The sequence below is a fragment of the Podarcis vaucheri genome, assembly GCF_965113315.1.
Source record: "Podarcis vaucheri genome assembly, chromosome: 16".
NCBI lineage: Eukaryota > Metazoa > Chordata > Lepidosauria > Squamata > Lacertidae > Podarcis > Podarcis vaucheri.
This window is the reverse complement of record NC_138754.1, coordinates 34831752-34854370: the sequence shown is the minus strand read 5'-3', so window position 1 is coordinate 34854370 and position 22619 is coordinate 34831752. Positions and strand designations below refer to the sequence as shown.

Sequence of the window (22619 nt, the reverse complement as noted above, 5' to 3'; positions counted from 1 at the left end):
CAAAATTCAATTCCTATCATCTCAGTTGAAAGGATCTCAGGAGGGGAGAGCTCAGGAAAAGAAGAAGCCATCACAGCAGACTATGCTGAGCTATTATATATGTTTATTTATCCCAGGGTTGTGGGGTGGGGTCTGTCACTCCTCTGTGTATTGCAGGACTCCCATCGTCACTGACAGGCTGATGGGAGTTGGAGTCCAACACAAGTGGAAGGCCTCAGCTCCTATACTTTTGTTTTTACTAACACACACACAGAGAGAGAGAGAGAGAGAGAACTTTTCTAGTTACTGAGTTGTTTGCTGTGAAATATAAAGAGATAAAAATAACACAAAATGCAGCAATATCAAAGTTCCATAATCAAACTAAACAGGTGTAAGAAGTCTTCAACTGAAACCTTGCTGGAAGAAATAAATCTTTCATTCCTTTCAAAAAGAAACCAAGAGTGTGAGGTTTCTAATTACATGTCCCAATGATTTGACTTGATATAAACCAGCTTTACTGTTTGCTTCGAACATCTGAAAGCACTCATAACCTAAGCGAGCTTATGAACCTTTGACTAATTGTATCTTGACAAGACCTCATTGTTTCCTATATAGGTTTCCAGAAGTTTGACTGGTATAACGGTGCCCCAATTTGATTTTAAAAACAACAGCAATATTGCTATAAGTAATCTAAACGAAATGTTTGCTATAGGGAGCGTTCAATTTATTGTCTGTCAGTGCATTGATGTGCTTTTTAATTTTTCAGTTGGAACAATTCCAGAGCAGCCTGACCAGACCGTTCTCCCTTCTCCTCCCTTTGGAACAGAGATGAGAAGTCGGGTGCCCATACCTGGTAGGTTGCCCTTGGCACTATCTTGAGATTTCTGCCCTTCCCTTGCCATTCTTTCTTACTGATGCATAACTCTGGGCATCCTGCTTCCCCTCTCGTCCCTCCAGGTGCCTCAGTGCCTGACCCGTCTCCTAGAGGGATGGGCTCCCGTCTCCACAGTGCTCCCAACCTGTCAGATTTGCATTCCTGCCGGCAGAAGATTACAAAGCAGTACTCTGATCCTCTGGTTCCTCATTTCAACCAGGCTGCCGCAGGCCAGCCAGCACAGACACACGGCCTGCAACCTTGCCGCCCACTGAGGTCTTCGCCAAAGTTCTCTGAGTTTATGCAGAGGAGCCCCTTGCCAACCATAATGGGCTCTCCAACAAAGGTATTGTTTTCCCCCTGCCTTCAATGGGCTCTCGCTTGTGGTCTCCTAAAGCTGTAAATCTAGGACAGAGATTTGCAAATGAGCATCAGGTGCAGGCATATTAAGCAGTCACATTTATGTTTAATAGCGCTTTTGTGTCCCATATTTATTGTATTGTGTTTTGTATTCTAAATGATATTCCATGGAATTCAAATTGCATTGCAATATAACGGAATATAAGAACTAAAAGACGCAATTAAAAATGCAGTTAAAAACCGTGTGTTATCTAGCGCAGCTCATGACAGTTGCCACAACAAGCAGGAAAATATATCCCCAAGTTTTAAAGAGTGTGAGGGGAGAAGTTTGGGTGCCCACTGATCTTAGGAGGTTGTGTAGAGGGCAATGTTATGAAATGGTGGGGGTAGCAGATGCAGCCCCTGTTTGTGATTGAATTTAATGCCTGTTTATGTGTGTATGGAGTGGGTGGGGGCTTTTATTAATAGCGGCACAGATAAGCCATGGTGCAAACAGTGGCACTCTCTCACGCTGAACACTAGTGAACCACCTCTCTCCACTCCTCCCCCACTTTTTGTTTTTAATAAAAAAATAATAGGTCATGCCTCCTTTTGAGTTCAACAAAACCCCAAGCTCCCAAAACCTGCTTGCCCTCCTGGCGCACCAGGGCGTCATGATCCCGACAAGGAACAAGACTCTGCCAGACTTGAAGGACATGGGTCATTTCCACTGCCAGCAGGCAGGCCTAGGATTGAGGCCTATGGAAGAAGCCAAGGGCAGGTACGAAGCTGACCAGAAAGGCATTTGCAATGCACACGACAAGTTTTGCTGTTATGATGGGCCAGGCTGAGGGGGATAGATGCTGATTTGCCACTCTCCTTGCATCCACATACCGTATTTTTCGCTCTAGAAGACGCACCAGACCATAAGACTCACCTAGTTTTTGGAGGAGGAAAACAAGAAAAAAAATATTCTGAAGCCTCTTCAGGGCAGGGGGAGTGTTCTTCCCGCTGCCCTGAAGAGGCTTCTGGGATAGCTGCGCAGCCTGCATTCGCTCCATAAGACGCACACACATTCCCCCTTACTTTTTAGGAGGGAAAAAGTGCATCTTATAGAGCGAAAAATACGGTACTTTTTTATTTCGCATCAAGGAATCTTCAAAGCGCCTCAAAATTTCCTGTGTTGGTTATTTCTCAGGCTAAATAGGATTCCCAGCAAACCATATTCACAGTCCCTTTCTGGGAGTTCCGGTGGCTCCACATGCCAGCAACCCTTTAATCTCCTCACCCCCAAGGTCAGATATAGCAGGGGCAGGTAGAAAACTGAGTCAGCCCATTGGTTCGCCTAGCTTCATAATTGTGTGCATTGACCAGGCAGGGGACTCTCAACCCTGCGTGGTGATGCTGAGCCTTGTACTTGGGACTTCCTGTGTGCCACTGAGTTACAGCCCTGCCACCTCCATGGCTATAGGCTCCTGTCTCCATGATTCACCTGCTTCAAACTGCCGCCTCCATCTCCATCCTTGTCTCCACCATGGTCCCCTTTTCCTGTGCCTCACACCAGCTCCCACAACTGCCTCTGCTTTGCCCATGTGTCAAATAGGGTCCTGTGAAGCAACAGGATGAAGGCTCCTTTTATCAAATAATGGGGGGGGGGGAATGTCCTGTGCTGGACATGTGGGGCAAGGCAAGAGAGTGTGCTTCGGCCCACTGCCCTATATCCAGCAACTGTGGTTGGTGATGAGTAGCTTTGGCAGCAGAGGAAGCCCCTGGTATCGTCAGTTACCAAGGATAAGGTGAGGGGAAGGATCCTGATTCAGAGCCCGGAGATCTGCTGGCAATCAGAGTGGGCAATACTGAGCTAGCATGGCCCGGTATAAGGCAGCTTTCCATATTCCTTAGGATGAGGAGCACAAACTTAGCAGTTGGGCATGTGAGACACTCCTTGCGCAGCAAGTGCACACAAGAAGTGCTGTCTCAGGCAGGCTAAACAGGTGCATAGCTTAGTTTGCCAAAGAGATGCCACACTTTTCCTGCTTTAACTGCTGAGAGGTCCACACTAATGGCTAGCATCCAATGGAATGACTCCTTAATTGCTCTCTTCCTCTCCTCCTCCTCCTCCTCCTCCTCCTCCTCCTCCTCCTCCTGTCATTTCCTGTGATGATATCCTGGATTGCCCAACATGGGGAGGCTTGGTTCAGCGCCAGATCTAATCTATTTATGATTCTATTCCTTGGTATTCATCTAGGCCAGGCATAGGCAAACTCGGCCCTCCAGATGTTTTGGGACTACAACTCCCACGATCCCTAGCTAACAGGACCAGTGGTCAGGGATGGTGGGAATTGTAGTCCCAAAACATCTGGAGGGCTGAGTTTGCCTATGCCTGATCTAGGCTCTCGATTCTCAGACATTTCAGGGGACGGAAATTCTTTCCTTGAAGCCATGGGAAGTAAAACAAACATACATACATCATTTTTAAAAAAATATTTTTAATAAGTTTTACATAACAAAAATTAAAACACATTATTCATCTCCTCATTTAGGATTCTCTGAATCCCTTGACTTCCCTCCGCCCTTCCGTGGTTACCATTATCAATCTTTCTTTTTCATCTGCTTATCTTATTTTCTATTTATTTATTATTTTTAAAAAATCAGCTCATTTTAAATAATTTCCCAGAATGCTTTAGTTATCTTGCACATCCACCACATATTTCCAGCAAACATTGGAAGCAGTTCTATACATTTTTGCTAGTTTTACAGGTGTTAAATACCACCAATACATAATTTTCATGTAGTTTTCCTTCAATGCAAAGCACGCTGTAAATTTTAAGTCTTCCCTCCATTATTTTCCCCAAGATGAAAATTGAATATTGTGCCCAGTGTCTTGTGCCCATTTTATTATTACTGATTCAACTTATTCGTCCTTAGTATGCCACTCTAGCAACAATTTATACATTTTGGAAAGTAACTTCACATTATAATCCAATAATTCCTTTTCAAACCTTGAAATTTCTGTACTAAATCCATTTTTCTTATCTATTTTCAAGACATCATTTCCTTGGTGGTGTTGCAGCCAGTCTGTCACTAACTGTCTTATATCTTCAAAACTAGATACATCAATTTTGTTTACTGTTATCAAAAAACTAAGTGACGAGCTTTTTGCTTCCATTTGTTCTGAAACTACCCAGGAAAAATAGGTGGGGAGCAGTTTTTTTGAAGCCAGGAACAATAGAGAGGAAGGAAGGAACTCCGATGGGACAGGAGAATGGGATGGTTTCAGGAGGACTTTTTGGAGGTGGGCATTGCATAAAAGGAGGCTGCAGATTGCCCACCTGTGCTCTAAGAAACTGGCTTTTTTTAAAAAAAAATTGAGCAGTCTTTTCCAGGCTGGCATCCTTCAGATGTTTTGGACTACAGTTTCCATCAGGCTTAGGCTGATGGGTTACCTCATGAGTTGGCAACCCAGATCTGTTGCCTCATTGGCAGGTCTGAGGCAACCCTTGCAAATCTACCCTCTTGGGGGCTGAGGCTGAGCTCCATTCCAAACATTCAGCATAGCTCTCCCCAGCCAGCAAGCCAGCTTGCATCTGCTAGCTAAGGTGGGCTCCATTTTGCCTTAGATAGAGCCCTCCCGGCCTGCAGGCTTGATGTTCTATAATAATAATAAAAATGATAATTTATTATTTATACCCCGCCATTCTGGGCGGCTTCCAACAAAATATTAAAATACCGTAATACATCAAACATTAAAAGCTTCCCTAAACAGGGCTGCCTTCAGATGTCTTCTAGAGCAGTGTTTTTCAACCTTTTTTGGGCAAAGGCACACTTGTTTCATGAAAAAAATCACGAGGCACACCACCACTGTGTGCGGAGAGGGAGATGTCAGAGCCCCGCTGCTCTCTATGGGGAATCGGATGAGAGGAGACCGCCTGTCCGCTCTCATCCAATCCCATCCGATCTGATCCCCACCCAGGATGGATGGAAAATAGGGTGGACACAGTCCGGCGCCCGCCTAGTGGGCGAAAATTTGATTTTTAAAAAAATCTTTTGAATTTTTCAATTTTTCCCACGGCACACCAGGTAACATCTCGCGGCACACTAGTGTGCCACGGAACAGTGGTTGAAAAACACTGTTCAAGAGCAGGCATCCCAAACTCGGCCCTCCAGCTGTTTTGGGACTACCAGTTCCCATCACCCCTGACCACTGGTCCTATTAGCTAGGGATGATGGGAGTTGTAGTCCCAAAACAGCTGGAGGGGCCAAGTTTAGGGATGCCTGTTCTAGAGAGGCCTTTTGTCCCTCTTCAAAGGCCACTGTGCTTTTCACTGCAACCAGCTGTTAGGGAGCAGAAATCCACAACAGCTGTGCGTCCGTCCGTCCCCTCACATTCACTTGTCTTGTTTCTCTCCTTCCTCCAGGTCGCTCAGCACCGGTCGCCTCACTGATCTCCTCCTCAAAGCTGCTTTTGGGGAAGCTGGAAGCAATGACAGTTTGAACAATGAGAAGCCCATGGAAATCACAGGTACGGGGAGATGGGAAACTCTGGGGCTCCTTTTTCATTGTGCTCCTTTTTTTAGTTACTCGAATTGGAGGAGCTATACACAGGGTCCTCTTCCCTCACCCTCTCCCACAGATCCATAATATCCAGTTGGGGGATTTGAACCTTAGTCCCAGCCCAGCACTCTTAACTTCTACGCTGACTGTGTTTCTATCTTGATATCTTTTATGGCTCTCATAAAATCTTAACTCATTCTTTCCTCGTAGCTCCTTCTGCTGTCTGTGGAGGAAACTTACACTCAGGGGCCAGGGATGGCGGCTCTGCAAGCCCTTCTCCAGTGGTCTTTACTGTTGGTTCCCCTCCCAGTGGGACAACCCCACCGCAGACCACCAGGACCAGAATGTTTTCAGGTAATGAGCGCTTCCTGCCATCTTGATACTGCTGTCCAGAAGGAAATTGGAGTTATCTTCATAGTTACTGTCCTGGCTTTGTGTCCTAACTCAGGGATGTGTGTATTCTATGAACAAGGAATCTAGTGTCTCACATGCACATACACACACTGTGAGCTGCCTGACAGACTTGCTTCCCTGTTATGTCACAGATCTTGAGCTAGCAATTATACAGACACCTTCCTTTTTAAAAAAAAAAATGTGAATTTTTGAGATCTAAGGAAGCTCAGGGGATTTGCCCCACCCCAAAGCTTCACTAAGTTCTGGGTACCCACTGGAGTACTGGTGCACACATGGAGACTATTTTTATTTTAGGAGAAGCACCATAAATGAGGAAGCTCTTGCTCACATGGAGCTTTGCTTACAAGCACTGCCGTTCTCATTGTCATTGGGATGATAGTCCTATGAAATAAGGCTGTGTTTGGACTTTGCTTGGTGGAAATGGATTAATAAGGATAACTGAGGATTAAAATGTCACAATTATGGGCTCATCCACACTTACCTTTCACCCTGCTTCAAAGCTCCTTGTCTGAGTGCACCCCATCTAACTTTCCCCAGGAAAACCTGTTCTTTAATGCTGATTCAGAACAAGCAGAAATTCGGGTTTCCCCAAAATTCCTGAAATTCAGAAACATGGCACAAAAGGAAGCCTGGATGAGCCCTAAATTGGAGCTTAATCTGAATCAATAAATTAGTGTTTGTTTGTTTTTTCTCCTTTGGCCCGAAGAGTCATGTCTAGGTAACTTTTGCTTCTCTGTTTCAACCCTTTTAGTGGGATCTTCCAGCTCTCACAGTTCGGGAGGGTCTTTCAGCGGGCGGCACTTCATCATGAGCGCTGGCGGGGATGTGCTCGAAGCCCCATCAGGTGTCAGATATACTTTTGCCGACCCCATCACTGCCAACCTGGAGGGAGCAGTCACCTTTGAGGCACCCGAGCTACCGGAGGAGACGCTCATGGAAGTGAGTTGAAACCCACCTCCCCAGCCACCCCAGAGACCCAAGATTAAAACATGAGGCTGAAATTCATTTGGTCCTCCACAGGTTCATCAGTGTTCCTCGCATTTCTCACCTTGTCAGACACAGACACAGTTTGGGTGCGGAAGTTAACATTCTTGGCCTCCCTGGGTTTTATTAAAAGCAAAATGCTGGTCCTTGTGACTGTTGGGAGGTAAAAGAACAAAAATACGTTGTCAGTGTCATGGGGGGTTCAGCAGCGCTGAGATGGGGCTCCAGTGCCTTACGTAGCTCAACACAGCAGCTCCCCATCCTGTCCCTGTTTGCTACTTCTGCACAAATCATGAGATATGGAATCAGTTGCTGGAAAAAGATTCTAGCTATCCCACTTTAAGATGCTGTATTGTAAAACTCTCCAGTGCCTCCGCCGCTATGTGGCTTTCCACATATTCTAGGTGAATATTTAGCATCTTTGCCCTCTGAGGTCTTGTTCAGGCTTTACAACCCTATGAGATAGGTTAGGCTAAGGGAGTTATTTGCCACTTAAAAGACCTTCATGTCCGAATGGGGATTTGAACCAAGATCTCCATGGTTCTATTCCGGTATTTGATCTGCTATGGCACACTGTCATTTAGGGCATCGTTTTATGGCTGCCAGTTTGTTCTTTAACATTTTTTTTTATTAATTGACTTGTGCTTCCAGGGACTTGCAGGCAATACTTGTAGCTTAGAAATGTTAAATAAGGTCAAGTGGGAGGGAGTTCCAAAAGTCGTTTAGGCACCACATCTGGGGATAATACTCTCTCTCCCTCCCCCCCCTCTCTCTGTGTGTGTGTGTGTGTGTGTATGTGTAGAGCTGCAGTGTTAATTATCACTGAATACTATGTATTTGCGGTTTCTTTCCTTCCATTCATCTTTGTGATATATGCTTCTGCCACTTGACTCCCAGCTGCTTCCTTTTCCAAGCAAAAGAGGCCTTTTTAAAACTTCCCTCTTGTATTATTAGAAGGCTCTCCCTTGGCTCACTTGGTTGCTATGGACAGTGAAGGAGAGGCAGCATCACATTGGGGCTTGTGTTCCCATGAATGGAGCAGAGGGTTGTTGTTGTTTGGCTATGGGAAGCCTCTCAACTAAGCCAGGATCTCGCTGAGGGATAAAGCCAGCCTCAGTTTTCCATCTGTATACAGGAAGAAGAGAATGTCTTTAGAGGAAGCCTGCGGATCTGGAAAGGGGAGTAGAATTGAAAGCTCTGAACCGTAAAAGTTGAGACCGTTGCTAGGTAATAAATACCTAGTGAAATGTTAGTGGAGTGTTGTCAGAATGCTGTCTTGTCAGTAGTGAAAGCTTGAATTACACCTGATATTTGGATCGCGCCGGTGCTTTCTGAAGGAGACTGAATGTCAGGCTCTTGGAGTCACAGCAGCCTGATTCCCACCCCCACTCCCAAGCGACCAGGGCATTGCATTCTTACCATTTCCAGTTCTTGAGTCAGATCTGCTCTTTCGCATTGTCTGCAAAGCTGCACGCGTGTTTAAAAATAACCAGTGATCCTGGCTGAAGACGTGGTTCTCCATGTTCCAAGCTGCTATCTCATGAGTGTGCAAAGGAGTTGGGCTAGGGAGACAGATGAAAACAAACCCCATGTGGTTGGCTGTATTGGCGCTCAGAGAGATGGGATTCCAACCCTTTAAAAATATTTTAAAAACTCACTCGGTTCAGGTTGCTGTTGAGCTCAAAGACATCAAGCCCTCCCACCCACTCCTTTTGTATGTGAATTGAGCAAAAACCTCTGGCAAATGTGCACCTAGATGAAAGCGATGGGAGGGAGAAGAGGGGGGAGGGGGCAGTGAAGGAAAGTAGGTCACTGTTTCATCTCTATTTATAGACTCTCAGCAGTTTCTATAGAGCTGTGCAAACACAGGCTCTGCAACAAGTCTGAATCCCAGCTTTTTAATTTTTTAAGTCATTAATTCCGTGACTGGACAGGCCCGTAAAGGCGGCTGCTGATTTGGCACCGGCTCCCTCTGAATGAGAACCACAGTGGGAGCCATGGGAATGTTCCTCACCTGTGGCTCCCCTTGAACTACAGGTGAAACTCGAAAAATTAGAATATAATGGAAAAGTTCGTTTATTTCAGTAATTCAACTTAAAAGGTGAAACTAATATATGAGATGGACTCACGACATGCAAAGCGAGATATGTCAAGCCTTTATTTGTTATAATTGTGATGATTGTGGTGTACTGAAATAAATGAACTTTCCCACGATATTCTAATTTTTCGAGTTTCACCTGTAGAGCTGCGTCGGGAGCCCTGGGAGCGTCGTTCATGTCTTCCACCCATCCTGCCTCTTCCTTCCACTTTGCTTAACCGTGGCCAGGGAGAGTGTTGGCATAGGCCTTACCCCCACAGCCATTCCTTCTCGGAGCTCAGAGGGGCATTCCTAACTCTCTCTCCCTTCCCCCAGACTTATCTTCCCAATAACCAGTGCTTTTTTTAAGGGTTTACTCTAGGTTATGCAGTACTGGCACCACTTTTTTGTTTGTTAAAAAGTGTGACACTTACCATAACAACTTCATGAGTTTCTAGAAAAAGTGCAGTTACAATAACCCTATGAAGCAGCAGAAACAACAGATATGTTTCTGGCATCTTAAATGCAAACCAGTTTATTAAAAGAAGCCTGTGGACTGTATTGGATTCTGAGTGAGAGAGCAACTGGCTTGGTTAAAGGCCATACAGCGTTGTTGTTTTTTAGAGCATTTGTATCCCTCTCTTCAGCCAAAAAGGCTCCCAGAGTGGCATACTATCAGTTAAAGCAGGACAGTCGCTGCTCTCAGGAGTGCAATCCTCAAAACAAACAGAACTACACACAAAGGGAAATACACAGGCAGGGAAGAGGCAGGGGAAAGCGGATTATTAAATAATGACCATCTGGCATAGGAACAGTTCAGGGGCAGAGGAAGTACCTGATGGAGCATGTCTTTCAGTGGTGCTGATGGAAGGAGGCCCGCTTCCCTGCTGTCCCAGTGAGGCAGCCTGATGCCAGGGGGAGGTTGAGGGAGAGAAGGCCTGCTGGAGGCCCGCTCCCCAGATGACTCCCAAGGGCATGCAGCCCTCGACAGGGGAAAGGTTGCCCACCTGTAGTGTAAAGCTCACAGCCTAAGACAAGGCGTTGGTCTTTCCGTGAATCTGCTGCTTTCTGCATTCTAGAGCTGGCTTGCTAATGAAACCTCGTCTCCCTTTGTTTCCCCGCTCACAGCAAGAGCACACGGACATCCTTCGCAGCCTGCGGTTCACCCTGGCCTTTGTCCACTACGTGATGGAGATAGCGGCCATCAAAGGGAACACCAGCGAGATGAGCAGCTCGGTGGCCTCTGAGTACCAGCTCCAGGAAAGCGTCGTGGCTGACCAGATCAGCCTGCTCAGCAAAGAATGGAGGTAAAGGGTGATGTTTGGAGAGGTCCCCGAGAGCACTGCGATGGCCTGGCTTGGGCTCAGAGCAGCTTTGTGCATCTTCCTTTGCAGCTGTGTGGATGGCAGCTCCATTAATCTGCTGGTGCTTTCTTTTTTCAGCTATGCAGAACAGTTGGTGCTGTACTTGAAAGTAGCAGAGTTGCTGTCCGCAGGCCTGCAGATGGCCATAGACCAGATCCGGGCAGGCAAGTTGTGCCTCTCCTCCACCGTCAAACAAAGTAAGCACTCTTCTTCAATGCACACACACAGGGGAATTCCTGATTGTGGGTTGTATCCCATGGTAGTCCTACTTAGGTTGGACCCACTAAAATTAGTAATAGCTATGAGTCAACTCTGATTAAGACAACCATAGGCTGCAACCCACTTCTCTTTTAAAAATTTTTTATTTATGCACTTTCACAGACTTAGTATACACATCTTACGTTTTCATTCTTTAATCACACTTCTGTTAGCTTGCTATGCCCCTATATTTTTAGCATCTATCTCCTGTGATGCTGATAGAATTGTCCGTTTCTCTCACCTTTGCAGCGAGCAATACCTGCTCAGAAAAATAATCCTTGCATCCAGTGATGGCATTGATCCATGTCCAGCCCCCCCCCGCCGCCGCCCCCCCCCCCCGAGGTCTCAAGAGGCCCTGGCCACTTCTGGCTTTTGAAACCCTGAGCCATCATACAAATACAAAATGGCAACTTGCCAAAACAAAATAAGGTATAAAACAGACAGACACCAAGAGAGAGAAAGTGGTTTCTTTGTATTGAGAGAACGTGTTCATCACTGTCAACTCTTGTGCCATCAGAACTGATGCATTTGTTACATATAATAAAACACAAGTGTGTTGTCATGCTGCAGTTTGCTTGGCCACAGACAGGTGGCGATGCTGACCACAGGGTGACAAGAGGTGGTGTTTAGGTGGTCCAGGCTGTGCGTGCCAAAGGTCCCCGGCACCTGAAATTAAAAGGATACAGTTGCAGAGGCTGAGAGACCCTTGCCTGAGACCCCAGAGAGGTACTGCTGGTTTGAGCAGTATTCAGGCAATACTCAGAGAGGTCCTACTTCTTTTCTCCCCCAGCCCCCCTGCTATTACATTCCAGGGTGAAGTGAAAATTGAGTTAGCCAAGCATACAAGATCAATCTGTCCTGTGCGTACTTGTTTTTATCTTCCTCTATCTCTCTCAAATTAGGGACAGCACTGTTTTGCACTCTGTAAAATGTGATCGGTGCTACGGGTCTCCACATGTATTCCAGTTGCCCGTCTGGAAAACACGTCGCCTGATCTGAATGTTTCAGCTCTTAGCTATGTGCAAGGGCTTAACGATAATTGATGTGGGTGCAACTTAATAATTACATGTTGTGCCTCTGCTGTTAAATAACACACAGTCACTCAGCAGGCTGAATCATTTTGTTCCTTGGCACGGGATCCTCTGCGGGTACTGGAGGCAAAAGCAGAGTCCACAGAAAGGAATGATGTTTACATATACGTAAGCATCGTATTACAGCACCATCTAGGGCACAAGACCAGGGGTATTGGTGAGCTTGGGGAACTCAGTGCTTTGCATACGTATCAGAAGTCTTTGTGGAGTGCAGCCTTCAGCAGTAATCCTGAGTTGGCCCAATGAGGACAGGGCAAGCAAAGAATTTTGGCCACAGAATGCTGACTGGCTGTTGGGCGTGGGCAGAGGGACAAATCTTGGAAGAGTGTATGGCTGAAAAGGATTATTCCTTGCTGCAACTCTCTGGGTTCTGCTGTGGAAGAAGATTCTGCTTGAGCATGCAAATAAAATGATGATGATGTTGTTGTTGATGATATTTCAAGATTGCACAGCCCCATTCTCAGTTTTAAATTATGTTTCCAAAACTGCACACAAGAAAAGCTGCTGGGAGGGGGAGCTTAGCATTTTTATTTTTATTAGCAGCATTTTTAGCAGATAATAAACCACAGCAAATAAAATGAACATCTGCTGTTATCATCATCATCATCATCTTAGGCAAGTTGAAAGGTGCCTAAAATTTAAGAGGGGAGATACCTGATGGACCAACCTCTTTATGGAAGGCATCTCATAAATAGGGTATCATTATCATCATCATTGAAGTAGCCCTCTCCCCAGATGTTACATGCTGTACCTGGGACAGTGAGGTCACTCAAAGAAGGGCCTCTAAGGACCTCAGGGCTCAGATAGGCTCAGGCACCTGGGAGTCCTTCGGATGCCCCAGTTGGAAGCCATTCCCCCAATAAGCCAGTTCCCCAAACCTCCATCAAATGTTGGGCAAATGATGGGCAGTCGGTTGACAACATTGGTCTTGGTCACCCTTTGCAAACACTGTGGCAAGAGACTGTTGATGTGGATAAGGAGTGGCCAGAAGCGGAGGCCGTCCTGTAAAGTAGTGTCATTCACCCCTTCTTCTTCTTCTCCTTCTCCTAGTTGTGAGGAAGCTCAACGATCTGTATAAATCCAGTGTTTCCTCCTGCCATTGCCTGAACATGAGGTTGCAGAGGTGGTTATTGGACAAGCAGAAGCTCATGGATCGCATCAACAGCATCACGGCCGAGAAGCTCATCTTCAGCCACGCTGTGCAGATGGTAGGGCGAAATGCTTCTCATGTATACTGGGTTGCATGTGTGCAGTATTTGGGGGTTAGTATGGTGGCATTTGCTGAGCCCTAGGGATGGGCCTCACCTCTCTGCAGGATACGAAGGGGCCCTAATAAGAGTTTTAACACATAATCACCTAAAGTAGAAGTAGCAGCAAGGGCCGTGCAAACCGAAAGAGAACCCCACAGTTCTCTGGGAATGCGTTCTTTGCACCGAGCATGGTGGTAGAATGCATGTAGACAGATCAATCCTGGGCACCCACAGGGATAAAAGGGTCTCCAGTAACTTGGGGAAACCTTGGAATGGACACAGTAGATCTAGAACTAGCCTAGATGTACCAGTGACCTGATGAGATATAAGGCAGCATCAGATGGTCACTTTGCATCCCTCTGGCGTATCTTTGGGGTTTTTGCACTCCCTCAAACCACAGAGTCCTCTTTGCACAGAGTACCCCAGAGAGATTGGAAGCAGAACTAGACGGAAAACCTCCCTGGGTGCTCTGAGTGAAAATGGTCCTCAGGGATTTTTACCAGCCTCTGGGCTTTGGCAGGTGCTCAACTGTACCAATCCCTAGTGCCAGCCATGCCTCCCCAGTCACATCCCTCTGCTGTCTTCAGCATATTTTTAAGCATCCTTTCTGGGTGCCTCTTCTGAACGTACTGCATCCTGCTGCTCCCCCCCCCCCCCCGCGGCCAAAGCAAGAAGGAACTCCCTGCTATTGTCAGTCTCCTGCTTTCTGCCTACACCTTTTGACGATGCTCTCCTTGGGCAACATCCACATGAGAGGCACGTTCCTAGTTTGAAATAGTCAGGTGATGCTCCCCATGATGCGTCAGTGCTACAAAGGGAGAACAATACTTTATACTCTACTCCAATTTTTTGCGGCTGACGGAGCCTCCCACATCCCTTCTTCATTGAAGGTATACCACGCAAAAGTGGTTTCCACCCTCTGTTATGCTGCCCCGCTCTGGGCCCCAGGGTCCAATTTAACATCGCTTGAGACATTGCAGAGTCAGTTTCTCCGTCGCCTCCTGAAACTCCCCATGTGTGTGAGCAACGCAGCCATACGTTTGGAGTTAAGGATTGCATCATTGGAGACTGTCATCTGGAAGCGAGTCTTTGGCTATTGGCTGTCTAGCTGGCATAGGCTTCCCGACCATTACCTTTTCCAGTGCCTCTGGCGGGACGACTTTGTCAATCCGTGGGTAGGAAAAATCCAAGCCAAACTTCTGAGCATCGGAATTTCCCCAGCGGACTCCTTAAAGACGAACTTACGCTCAGCCAAAAGCCTTATAGAGCAAAGATTAGCAGACATTGAAAATCAACACAACCTCGCCTGGGGTGGGGGTGTCTGCTCCCCCAGGTATCACGGAATAACCCCACCACTTGGCCTTCCATCATACATGTCATCTCTTTCATCTGTACCACACCGACTTGCATTTATTCGTGCAAGGTTCAATGTCCTTCCATCGAACCTGCTGAGCCAAGGGTTTGGTGTCTCCGCTATGCGTGTGTGACGGGAAAACTGTTGAATCTCTTCCACATATAATGTTCAACTGTCCCCTACATAGCATAGCCAGGACTAAATTCCTGGGTCCTGTTTTATTGCGCTTGGTTGGCAGGCCTGTTGTTACACGCCGCACTACTTTTGCAGGACACAGATCCCTCTGTAACTCTGCAAGTGGCGAGATTCCTGAACGCGGTTATCTCACACACAAAAATCACTAAAAAATAACAACATCACTAAAACTAATTGGACAGTTATGATGAGAGTGCATGTCGGATCTCGTTTTCAGTTTTCCTTTTTCTGCCATCCGTCCCTTGGAGCTCCGCGGGCCCCAAGCTGTTATTTGGCTCTGCTCAATGACCCACCCTTGCATCGTGATGTTCTCCTTCTGGTGCCGAATATATTGGTTTTTATGCCTCTGTCCTTTTATGTTTGTACATATTTTATGGGCTAATAGCCGTAAATAAATAAATAAAAAGCTAATAAAGCTAAAAAGATGCGTCAGTGCATAGGATCTTCCTGCAGGAGTGCCGCAGAATCAGCCCCTTTTGCCCATCCCTGCTGGCAGCGAACTGGAGTCAGAAAGCCACATCAGAGAGATGCGAGCTTATTAAGAGGGCAGTGTGAAAATGCATTCCACGCTTTTCAGCAGCCGTGCAATGCGGGGTGTGTGTGTGAATCTTTGCTTGTGTGCAGATCCAGTCTGTTGAGGCAGAGTTGCGCAAGCATTATATTCGCTGGCAGAATAACCACTGAAGGCATTCTCTCTCCAGGTTCAGGCAGCAGCGCTGGATGAGATGTTTCATCACAGAGAAGATTGTGCACAACGATACCACAAGGCACTGCTGCTCATGGAGGGGCTCCTGAACATCATCACTGAGCAAGGCGACATTGAGAACATTAATAAATGTAAGGGTCGGGAAATGCTTTTTTTCTTTTCTTTTCTTTAAGTAAAAAAGTATAGATGTGATGGTACAATATGGCCGTGCCATCCATATTCTTTTTGTGGGGCGTTCCCTGATGCTAATTGGTAAAGCACTGCTCAGAAATCACCTTGCTTCTTTTCCTGCATATGGTGTGTGTGTGTATGTGTATATGCAGTGCTTGTGCAGGTGCATCTATAACAGAGGGGAGACTCTGAGGAGCTGAAAAACTAAAAGGCACAGCAAACAATTCCATGTTAAATTCTCCTAGCTTAAAAGAGAATGCAGGTGGAGTGAGTGGATCATAGGCAGAGCAAATGGGAGGAACAATAAAAGAGCAGGACAGTAGAAAATCAAATGAACCGTAGAATTGTAGAGTTGGAAAGGGACTCCAAGGCTCATCTAGTCCAAGATAAAAAAAAAACCCCAGCAGATGGCCAGGCAGCCTCTGCCTAAAAACCTCCGATGAAGGAGAATCTGTAATTCCCCAGCTGGAGGCACATCAGAGTTCAGGATAGTGTAATGCAAGGAAATTTCATAACCTCTTAACACCTTTACAATGCAGTCCTATAGCTGCCTACTCAGAAGGCCCCTTGGACTTCATCCCAGGACAGGACAGGGTTATAAGAGTGCAGTCTTGGTTGTTACATTTCAGTTTCTACTTTATTCTAATCAACTCCGCACACCTTAGGGATTGATTTCTTATGTTCCAACTCAATCACTGAGATCTTCGGATGGAGCACTTCTAATGGCTCCCCGCATCCCTGAGGGTTTTTTTTGGCTATCACTAGGGACCAAGCCTTTAACGTGGCAGGTTGTGCCCCGTGAAACTCCCTGCCAGCAGTGATTCAGCAGGAACCAATCCCTGCTTTCATTGGAACATCTGTTTTTAGCCAATCAGTAATCAGTATCTGTTGGTGGTTTTATGCTGGTTTTATTGTGTGTTGTACTCAATGTGTTGATGTTGGACACGGGTGGTGTTGTCTAAACCGCTGAGCCTTTTGGGCATGTCAATATTAAGGTCGGCGGTTTGAATCCCCACAATGGGGTGAGCTCCCATTGCTCTATCCCAGTTTCTGCCAACCTAGCAGTTCGAAAGCATGCCAGCGTGAGTAGATAAATAGGTACTGCTGCAACAGGAAGGTAAACAGCATTTCCGTGCGTTCTGGTTTCCGTCACTGTGTCCCGTTGTGCCAGAAGCAGTTTAGTCATGCTGGTCACATGACCCAGAAAGCTATCTGTAGACAAACGCCGGCTCCCTCAGCCTGAAAGCGAGAGGAGCGCCATACCCCCATAGTCGCCTTTGAATGGACTTAACCATCCAGGGATCATTTACCTTTACCTTTTCCTCTGTCTTGAAGTATGTTTATAAAAGTGTGGATTATACATCCATCCATCCATATGTGTGCCTGGTTCACCAATAATGCTCCCCACCCCCAACATCTGTGCAGCTGAGAAAAGGAATAAAGCAATCTTCTGTTTCACTTGTCTTGATTCCTGGCTTTATCATTAGATATGAACCAGGATGTCATGATTCCAAATGCATGCAGTTGCAAAAGAAGCTACCTTCGAGCTATGGGTTACAAAGCTGTCTAATTCAGCAAACTAGAGTTTACCTTAAACTACAAGTCTTGGTTTGCACATCACAGCAAACCAGTAACTGGGGAAAGTGAAACTGAGAGTGCTCAAGTCCAAACTTTTGCTCAGACTCCCAAAAGCTCTTGCAGATGATGCTCAAACCAGCCTTCCTCAGTGTGGTGCCCTCCTGATGTTCTACTTCCAGCTCCCGTTACCTCCAGCAAACATGGCTAATGGTCAAGGTAGATGGGGAGAGGACTCCATCCATGTCTGGGGGGCACAGAGATTGAGACAGCTGTGCCAAACCATGGTTTAGTGTTGTGTGTGAACAAGGACGATATTGGTGTTGCAGCAAGGACAGCTGACCCCCCCCCCAAAAAAATCTCATTTTCCCCATTTGCTTTCTCTTTCCAGGTAAAATGTGTATTGAACGCCGGCTGTCGGCTCTACTATCCGGCATCTGTGCATGAGGAAAATAGCCCTTAACTCTGCAGGTGATCATTTTCCGTCTCTAAGCACCTGCTACCAAGATGGCAAAGCACTGTATGAGCAAGCCCGTCAGCAACGAATTTATCGGACGTCCATGGCGGTTTCCCTGTTTTGGCGTCCTTCGAGGAGAACTTCCCCTGGGTCGGACATGGAATTGCTACAATCTTTTTTTGTGTGTGTGTATGTGGCCACAATACAAACCAGGGAAAGATGATGATCCAGAAGGCTTGTTCCCCTTGCCCCAACTCACCATCTGGTGGGAAACAGCTGGGTGGAAAAAAAAGAAGACGGATCAAGCCCTCCTTTCATGCCTGTTTTCGGAGAGCAAGGTTTCTGCTGAGTTGGCCTTGCCTGGAGCACTGAGGTCCACTGCTGGCGGTGAATGATCCAGACGTTTCTGCTCTTGGAATGAAAGAGGTTTCTCCGGAAGGGGGAATGTCTCTGTTGGCCAGTTCTGCAATCCAAACCCTCGTCTGCTGATAGCCAATCACTTGGGAGCACTGTTCCTACTACGCCTCTCATTGCTCGCCGTACGGGAAGAGCAACAGCGGTTATGTGGCAGGCATGGAAGCCAGAAGCTCACCTTGCTCTGAGAAATCGTGGCTTCTTACGTTATTTTTTCCCCGCTGCAGTGCTGGAAATCTTGAGTTCAGAGTCCCTCACCTACAAGACAGACAGAAGCAGGGTGGGTTGGGGTGGGAAGCCGTTCCTCATTTCCTACGTGGACATGGGCAGAGCTAAAGAGAGCTTGTCTATCCAGACTGGAGCACTGGGACTTGGACTCCACACTCTCTTGCTTTGGTCTCAAGCAGCCAAAATGTTTTTTCTTCGCCCAAAAGGGAGTCGTTCAATAGATGCATGCTTGCAGCCCTCTCCTCCCATGGCCTGCGTCTAAGCATGAGAAAGCATCTGTGCTGCTTTTGGCTGCTGCCCAGATAAGCAATCCCTCCTCCCAGAAGGGTGGGAAGCAATATAAGAAAAACACACCATAACACACATACTAGCTTTGTGAATCAAAGGAGCACTTTACGGACAACATGAACCTGGGCTTTGGATACTTGGCAGCCCCGCAGTGATCCAAAAACGTCGCAACTTCTAGGAATGCTGTTCCTCTGCCTTTCGCCTGCCCTCCCATTGCCTCACGCGTTGTTGGTTGTTTGTCTGTTGGGTGGTTGTTGTGGTTGTTTTAAAAGAAATTGCACTACAAGTGTGTATGTGTTTTTGTGCGCGTGTATATACATATTCATATATATTACCACGTTAATATATATTAATATGTATATGGTATATAATATATAATGTCACTCTATGTGTTAACTGTACTGTATTTTATGCTTGTGAGGAGAAAAAGAAAATTAACAATCAAGCAGTCTATGTCCTTTTCATGACCAGCGGCGCTAGCGTGAAAAAAAATCAGTACTATTTTGTCTTTTCCTTTTTTAAAAAAACGGATGTGCTGTTTGGAGGTCCAGGTTTTTTGAAAACTCAAGGATGAGATCTCGATATTGTGCATGCTTCATTCCTGCCCCCTCCATTGTTTATAAAAACAAATCCCCCCCTTTTTTGGCTGTTGTTGTTAACCTCTTCAAAGTTTTCTCTCTCTTCCCCACCTCGATTTAAGGTGACTAAGCAGCCAAAGAGAAAGAGGAGGCACACACTGTGTGTGTGTTTCGTGTAAGGCTGTGCTTTTTGTGTGTGTTCATTTAGGCTTGGGGGTGTTGTGGCTGCAAGCAAATGCCTGATAGGCTACCTTTTTTGAGTGATGTCCTTCACGCCCCGCCCCCCGGCCCTTGTGCATGGTCTTAATGCAGCTGATCCAGTCTGCAGCTGTATTTTGTCTGTGCTGGGCAAGAAAGCATCCTTGGCAAACAAAGCCTGGATTTCAGGCTTTTGTTTGGTTTTGTTTTTCAAAGAGTGGGTCAAGTATATCTATTTGCACATGGTTTGCTTTTCATCACTTGTGTGTATCCCCCCGAAAATATGTAAGGAACAGCCGTACTGACTTTGGAAACCCTGTTTCAAAGCTCCTTGAAATAGGTGTCGCCCAGTGGGTGGGGAATCATTTCTCACACTCACCCCTCCATGTGTTCAATCAGCACATTTTGATGGAATCTGTCGCTTGCCCCAGCCCTTCTGCATGGCTTCTCTTATCTTCCGCTTCTATGGCAACTCAGCAGTGCCTAGCACAAAGGAAAGATCCTCTGTCCTTCTGATACGATGCCAATTTCATAAAGACGTGTCACTTTATTGTTAGGGAGCAGGTGGTTGCTTGTGAAAGGGGTTCTAGGCTGGTACAATTCACCCTGTAGTATTCCACACACACACAACCCGAGATGGATTTGAAGTTCCTTAGGGTTTTACTGTGCACCTACAAGTCTTTCCTTAGCTTGGCAATGCACGTAGTAGGAATCCTACGCAAAGCATTTCAACGTAGGATGACCCCCCCCCCCTGCCCTCCTTTGCAAGGACTGTGAGAGGCAGAAGGGAGATCAGAGGCCTCACAAGTTGTCTCCCAACAGCAAACGGGCCACTTGGGCACCATCTTCCCTGTTATTGTGAGACCCGTATTGTATTTCTATTTAAATTAATCATTTCTAGATTTGCATGTATATTACCCCATGCAAATGTTATGTCCTCTATTGCCCTATTGGGTTTGGTACGGTTGGCAGTGCATTTTATCTTTTTGGCAATGCCACAGTGATCACACACACACACACACACACACACCCTTCTTGGGCTCCATTCATTCTGACACCTGCCTGCCAAACAAAATATTAACAAAACTGGTCACGACGAGTGCCTGCAACAATATCAGAGACAGATTGGGGGAACAGAACCAGTAGATAAAAGCAGAGACTCAAATCACCCCCACAATGTGTTTCTTTCTTCCTTCGTTCCTACTTTTATCATTTGCATCCTTTCCCAGGTTCTCATGTTTCCCCACTGCCTGATAATTCTGCTTTTCCTCGCAAAAACATAGGCTGCTAATGCTGGGCATTTCAAGTCATCCCAAGCTGTTGCTTGATCAATTGAGTTTTAAACCATTCATCTGAGTTTGCACCTGTTTTCATATAAACAGGATGGCAGTTGTGCACGTGTGTGTGTGTGTGTGTGTGTGTGTGTGTGTTGCAATTAGCACCATCTTAGAAAATGCATGCTCTTCAATTTTTTAGAAGAACTTTTAAAATAATAATAATAATAATAATAATAATAATAATAATAATAATAACCCATGTTGCCCAGTGAATTTGAGGCTGCTTTTCCCCAGTCGATCAAGAGGTTTTCAAGCTGTTCATCTAGCTGCTTGACTAAACACTGCATCCCTAATCAGCCGACCCTCTTACATACCTTGCGACGAGATCTCTGATAGCCTTGGAGTTGGTTCCATAGAAAAAGGTCCACTGGACCCAGGTGAGAGCGAAACAGACAAGCGGAACCATAACAGCATGGCAGCCTTAAGAGAAAGAAATTGGTTCACACCACTGGAGATGCTTGTGAACCAGGCCCACTGCCAGCATGGAGGATCCTTGAGAAGCTGCTGTGGTCCTCGCCTGCTCAGGCCTGCTCCCATCTTTCCTCCAGTCAGTGCCAGGCACTCAGGCCCTTGTGGGGGCTGCCAAGCTTAATTCCATTGGGTTCACCCTCCTGCGTAGGGACCCACAGACCTAGGAGAGGGTCCCATCACCCCAGCCATCGCTTCTTGCTCTTCCGGATTCCCCAGTACTCAAGCCAGTAGCTTTGCTCCAAGGTTCGCTTCGCAAAGAAACTACCTTTTCCTTCCCAGCTGCTTCTGAAAGGCAGTTCTTTAGAAGCCAGCTTTCAAAAGCCGTGGGGTTTAACACAGCCACCTATTCTCTGCCAGCTCTGCATTTAACTTTCCAGCTGTATGTAGTTACTTGAATGTATCAAAAGTTGTCCACAACCATCCTAGTTGCTCTCCCCATGTCCTTCACATCACACACAAAAAAAGATTATGTGGTTTACAGAACTTAGATAGATAGATAGATAGATAGATAGATAGATAGATAGACAGATAGACAGATATAGATATATTTTCCTCAATACTTGAAATTTAGCCACTGCGCTTGGATTACAAATAGTAGAGGCAAGCTATCTCTTTTTGCCACCATGTGGGTGATTTTAATATTATTTTTCAATCTTAAAACTGCACGCAAGCATGAAACGTCAGGTGGGTGGGTTTGTGTGCTTTTGTTTTGCTTTCGGTGGGAAAACTAGTATTTATTGCTTTGTTTAAGGAATAGAAGAGAGGTTTGGGAAAGAGAGCAAGGAAACCAAGCAGAAGTGGCTAATCCAGTCTATTCACTCTCATTCATGGATTTGTTACTGTCTCAGCGTCCCGTTTGTAGCGTCCTCACTAGATTTCAAGGAACCTCAGCCCTGATAACGTGTATGTGAGAAAGTGTGCTGTATGGGGGTTTTTCCCCCACATGGTTATGCTTGATAACTTTTGTTGGTTGTTATTTTTTAAAATTTCATGTTGTGTGACTTTTTTTTTTGTTCGTTCTTGCTTTAAATTGTACAATGCCGACTTAAGAAAATAAACTGATTTTTAATTGTTCGTTCTTTGTGCGAAGACCGCTACTGTATACCTTTCCATCAGTTAACAAAAAAGGGATGTTTTCTAAAACACGTATTCAGCTACACTGGCATGAGGACTTTGAGGTGCACAAGGACTTTGAGATGCCCAAAGGAACTAGCTAGCTCCCCTCTGAATCTGTTCTGGGAGGTTACACCAACACCCTGTCAAGCCTAGATCCAGGAAATGCTCATAAGCCATTGTTTCATTTTTATATGCAGTCTTGTATAACCCCCACCCCATCCCGCCCCCATTAAAATTCTAAAGTGATCTTAGACATGGGTGTATTATGCCAATAGCTTATCAGCAATTGCCTCTTAATATGGGAGCACCTCTGGTTTAAATGATGCCAATCGGATAGCAGCTTTTTG

At 46.0% G+C, this 22619-nt stretch overlaps 1 protein-coding gene across 1 annotated transcript in view; it reads left to right on the top strand.

Annotated features, from left to right (window-relative positions):
* Positions 1-22230, top strand: part of ULK1 (unc-51 like autophagy activating kinase 1) — a 118569-nt gene extending 96339 nt beyond the window's left edge. Inside the window, exons 18-28 of the mRNA XM_082204119.1 lie at positions 746-832; positions 937-1199; positions 1792-1973; positions 5611-5714; positions 5957-6100; positions 6912-7099; positions 10350-10528; positions 10664-10782; positions 12985-13142; positions 15435-15570; positions 17577-22230. Coding sequence (XP_082060245.1) covers positions 746-832; positions 937-1199; positions 1792-1973; positions 5611-5714; positions 5957-6100; positions 6912-7099; positions 10350-10528; positions 10664-10782; positions 12985-13142; positions 15435-15570; positions 17577-17632 — 1616 coding nt within the window. The 3' untranslated portion in view covers positions 17633-22230. The remainder of the gene's footprint in view (positions 1-745; positions 833-936; positions 1200-1791; positions 1974-5610; positions 5715-5956; positions 6101-6911; positions 7100-10349; positions 10529-10663; positions 10783-12984; positions 13143-15434; positions 15571-17576) is intronic.
* Positions 22231-22619: the final 389 nt, after the last annotated feature.